The following is a 5,050-nucleotide window of genomic DNA, read 5'->3' as shown; positions in this document are numbered from 1 at the left end:
AGTACTGGGGATTGAACTCAAGACCTTGTGCTTGCCAGGTAAGCACTTATTCTACTGAGCTATATCTCCAGCCCCCTACTTTCTCTTCCAGGAAATTTAGTGTTTCTGTTTTAATGTTTAGATATTTATTCCATTTTGACTTTAGCTTAGTGCATGGTGATAGACCTGGTTCAAGTTTTAGTTTTTGGCATGTAGAGAGCCAGTTTTTCTAGCACCATTTGTTAAAGAGGTTATCTTTCTTCCAGTAAGCATGTTTGGCCCTTTTGTTAAAGATAAGGTGGCTGAGTGTGTGCATAGAGTCTTCTGCATCTTCTAGTTCATTCTATTGGTCCTCAGGTCCATTTCATTGCCAGTACCATGCTGATTTTATCGCAATAGCCATGTAGTATAATTTCAAGTCAGGAATTGTAATGCCTCCTGCCTTGTCTTTGTTGGCCAGGATTGCCTTTGCTATTCTAGGTTTTTTCTGGTTCCAAATAAATTTTAGAAATGATTTCTGTAGGTCTGTGAGGTATGTTGGTAGTAGTTTGATAGGGATTGCGTTAAATTGGTACAGCAATTATGGGAGTATTACCATCTTCACAATGTTGGTTCTTCCTGTGCAGAAGCAGGGAATATCTTTCCATTTTCTTAAGTCCTCTATGATGTCTTTTTAAAGAGTACTGTAATTTTCCTTGAAAAGATCTTTGACTTCTTTAATTAGATTAGTTCCAAAATATTTCATTTTCCTCGGTGCTATTGTAAAAGGTATTGTTTATCTAATTTCCCTCTTAGAGGAATGCTTTTGAATTTTGGCTATTGACTTTGTATCCTGCTATGCTACTGAATTTGTGTATTAATTCTAGTAGCTTCTTGGTGGAGTTTTTTGGGCCTTCCAAGTAAAGTATCATGTCATCTGCAAATAATGATAATTTAACTTCTTTGTTATCTATTCTTATTCCTTTTATTTCCTTCTCTTGTCTAATGGCTGTAGCTAATGATTCCAGAACTATATTGAAGAGGAGGAGTGATAGAGGACATCTTTGTCGTGTACCAGATCTAAGAGTAAAAGATTTCTGTTTTTCCCCATGTAAAATTATATTAGCTGTTGGATTGTCATACATGACTTTTATTAGGTGGAAGTAGAGACCATCTATTCCAGTTTTCTGTAGGAATTTGAACATGAATGAATGTTGGACTTTGTCAAAAGCCTTTTCTGCATCAGTTGAGATGATCATGTGGTTTTTAGTTTTCGCTCTATTGATACAGTGTATTGGGATAATGAAAGCTTTTGTTGTGTTGCTTAACGTTAGGAAACAAACAAAGCAAAGCAAAGCAAAACAAAACAAAAAGAAACTGATTCAAGACTCTTGGGTTGGAGAACTATTGTATCTTTGTCATCATCCGTCTTTACCAGGGCTAATGAAATCTGGCCACTGTTTAAGAAAAGGGCATCGCATGTTTTTCTCTTTTGTAAGAAGCCCTTATTGCAAAGTTAGCCTAATATCTTGCTTTTGTGAAACTGAATTCCATATTTCATGGAAGAAATCTCAACATGGAAGAGCTTTCAACTGAATTTTTAATAACCTGTATTTACAAAACCATCACTTTAAATTTCCTTTGTTTTTTTTTTTACCTGTACTCCCAGGCAAAACAGTGCCAAAACAAAACAAAACAAAAAACCAAAACAAAGCAAAACCAAACCCCTCCCCCCAAAAAAATTCATATATTGGAACAACATACAAACAGTGTTCATTACTCTTTTGAAATTGGCATTATTTTTACTAAATTGGTTCCTTTGGGCTCTCAATTATATTTTTCATAGCTTTATTGGTGCTTCCTAGAAACTTTTATTATGCCAGATATAAGGTAGATAGTAAGATTTTCTGACTCCAAAGGAACTTTAGGCTAAGTAATTCATCCAGAGAGGAAAATGAAAGTAATTAATAAAAGGCATGAAGAGAGGGCTTGATGGGTTATATTTACTCTACAGCATCTCATTCTAAACTCTTTCCTATTTTCTCCACTCAAACCTGCTTAGATTGACACTTGGCTTTCTTTTCTTGCTATACTGACCTCAGTAGATCTGTAGGGCACATCTGGCAACTGAATATGCATCAGTATGTTGAAAGCCAAAATTTGAGAACCCTGGTGAGTAACATTTTTTAAATTGTCAGTGCTTAATGGACACAAGACTGAGATTATGATGTATAAACTGTAAATGTAATGCATTATAGAATCTGAGCTAGTTTATATTTTTCAGTGTTGTTTCTTGAAAGTTTTTCCCTCAAATATTTTAAGATGATTGTACTTTGTGCGTAAATTTTAAAGTCTGTAGCGAAGTGGTGCAACAGTGGATTAGAATTTACCTTCTCTTAAAAATTAAAAAAAAAGAATTTGCCTTTTCTTTTAAGTAAATGATTAAAAATATTAATATTTTAAATTTACAAATAGATATCAAATAATAGCAAATGATAAAAAAATGATTAGCCTAAATGGATTAAGAACAAGTTTAGGATTACCAGTGTGGGGTATGCAATCCATATCATTGATTTATGCATTTGTTGGGATTGCCCTTAGTATCCAGAGCTACTTCCTTGATTGGTAAAAGGGCCAGCTAGCCGGTGCCATCATGGCTGCCACTGGTCATTGTTCTTTGTCACTTATTCTATACCCGGCATGCCTTGAACATAGTGGACAGTCATAATTATTGTTAACTGCTAGGAAGGCCTGCTGTGTGACAGGCAGTTGGTAAGCTGTATGTGTACACATTAGCTGATAAATATTTGCTAAGAGGTGAAGGAGGAAATAAATTAGAGATCAATGCTTTCATCCTCTAATACACAGAAAAGACTCCGTTACTCAGCTACTTGAGGGAGGAGCCTAGGTACATATGGGAATGTCATTAGTTTTCTTTGTGAGTAGATTTGGACAATATCTTTAGCATCTCTTGATATCCAGTGCTTAAATTAAGTAGATAATCTTGAAAATGTTCTCTGATTCAATTGGTGCTTAGTGATGTTTTTGTAATATACTCCAAGTTTCACTTTGGTGTCATATCTGGACATCAAATATAATTTGTAATAATATTGTAATATAAAATCACTCAAGAGATAATAAAAGATTACCCAAACTAATATCATTATCATTGGGACAACACATTAAGGCTTTGAAATATTCTGATGATTAGATGTCTTTGAAGTATTGATGATCTTGTGTATTATTAGAATGAATTTGCCATCTATAAAAAGTATTTATAACAGCCAAGATTATACCTGCTTTTTGTTATAAAAACTGTCCTGATTGAAGCAGCCCATTATAATTACTTTCTGTGATTAACCTGATTAAATAAAAATGGCACACTATTATGGATTTAATAGTACATGTGTCAGACAACTTCTACCAATGTGTTATATAATTATTCAAAACATAAAGAAGATGCAACTAAAGTACCTTCACTTTTAGCTCATGTTTCTGGCTACAAATACTTCAATACTAAGAAAAGCAAATATAGGTATAGATGTCTATGGTTTTTATGAGGTTTTATCTAGCTTTGTGTTGGTTTCTCTAGAAACCAGAGTTCTTCATAATGAAAACTGTATCTTTTGCCTGTTGTAATTAGCAGTGAGGTCAGCACAAACCAAGTGAATCCCATTTTGACACTTTTTTTTTTAAACATAGAAGGATGAAGCTTATGAGATTCAGTAAATGGTCTGGCTTTTCAGGCTTTTGTAAAAATATGCATCTGTCTTATTTAGCCTTGACTTACTGTCAAATTATAAAAAAAATCATATGTTCTACAGAAAGATTCTTTTAAGAGTGTAGACTTTTTATTAATCACTGAACAAAAAAAGTCACTGTTACCATCTTTGTTAAGGTAATAATCAACTGTATTTCTTTGAATATCAGAAGTACCCATTTCATGAGAAATACCCGTGAAAACACTAGCACTGTCTTTAGTTTGACGATCCCGTTGCAGTCCTTTAACAGTTTTGTTTTTCTTTTGGAAAACAGCCTGAAAGAATTACATAGCCAAATAAAAACATAGTTTTGTTAAGGTACAATAGGAAATATTCATTTTGTCCTTATGTCCTTTCACACAGCATCTGCAACAGCATAACAACAGTATTAAGAATATAATTAACTGCATGCTAACCTGATTTTCAATGGATGTTCTTAATTCCTGAGATTTGAACTAATCTTGAGATGGCTTATAATGCTGCTACTCAAATTCTCTTGACATTGAAAGTGGCCTTTTGCTTCAGAAGCTTCTAGCCAGGCATGGAGACACCTTCGGGGCTTGGGAGGGTGTTTGGAAGGTGGCCCTAAGTGTGTATTTTCCCCATGCAGCGCCTGTGCTTCCTGGGGCTTACCAGCAGGGCCATTCCCAAGGCTATGGGTACATGCACCAGGCAAGCATGTCTTCCATGAGGTCTATTCAGCACTCACCAAACCTGGTAAGTGTCACACCATAACGTTCCTTCCCCACTGGCTTTCTACCTTTGCCTCCAAAATATACATGTATGTAGAAAACAGGCAAATTGAAGAGCGACCATTTTCCTATGTAGCTAAATGATACCCAAAGATTGACGAGGGAGGAAGCAACAAAGTTACAGTGAGAAAGCATTTTTCAAAGCAGGACATTAATAAGAGTTATATGAACTAAGAAAACACATTAGAGATCTATTAGTATCATGTCATAATGGTCACTTCTTGATTGGTATTAGCCAGCTTTAATCTTTATTTGGACCTAAAAACTGCAGATATATATCGATCCTAGAATGAATAGGTTAACATTGATGTTCATGAAAATGTCCATGAAGTAGACATTAAGCAATGTAGTCAGATAGTCAACAGAGATGGTTTTAATGCTCTCATTACAAAGAAATTGTGTATTGGAGGTGTCAGTATGACAGTTATCATGATTTGATCATTATAACAAGGATTTAGTTATATGTACCATAGTACTCAGACTATTTATATAGTACATTCCTGTTACTGTGATACAAATCTATAAAGTGAGCATATCATAGATTTTTATTTCATATATATATGAAAATGCTATTTCATA

General features: G+C 34.4%; 1 protein-coding gene across 4 annotated transcripts in view; it reads left to right on the top strand.

The window, feature by feature from the left end:
• Nebl (nebulette) overlaps nt 1-5,050 on the top strand; it is a 403,483-nt gene that overhangs the window by 395,243 nt on the left and 3,190 nt on the right. For all 4 annotated transcript variants that reach the window (XM_023704953.1, XM_023704950.1, XM_023704952.1 and 1 more), the window contains one exon: nt 4,330-4,436. In XM_023704953.1, coding sequence (XP_023560721.1) covers nt 4,330-4,436 — 107 coding nt within the window. The remainder of the gene's footprint in view (nt 1-4,329; nt 4,437-5,050) is intronic.

Source organism: Octodon degus, unplaced genomic scaffold, assembly GCF_000260255.1.
Source record: "Octodon degus isolate 3935 unplaced genomic scaffold, OctDeg1.0 scaffold00208, whole genome shotgun sequence".
Lineage (NCBI taxonomy): Eukaryota > Metazoa > Chordata > Mammalia > Rodentia > Octodontidae > Octodon > Octodon degus.
This window is presented reverse-complemented; position numbering and strand designations above follow the sequence as displayed.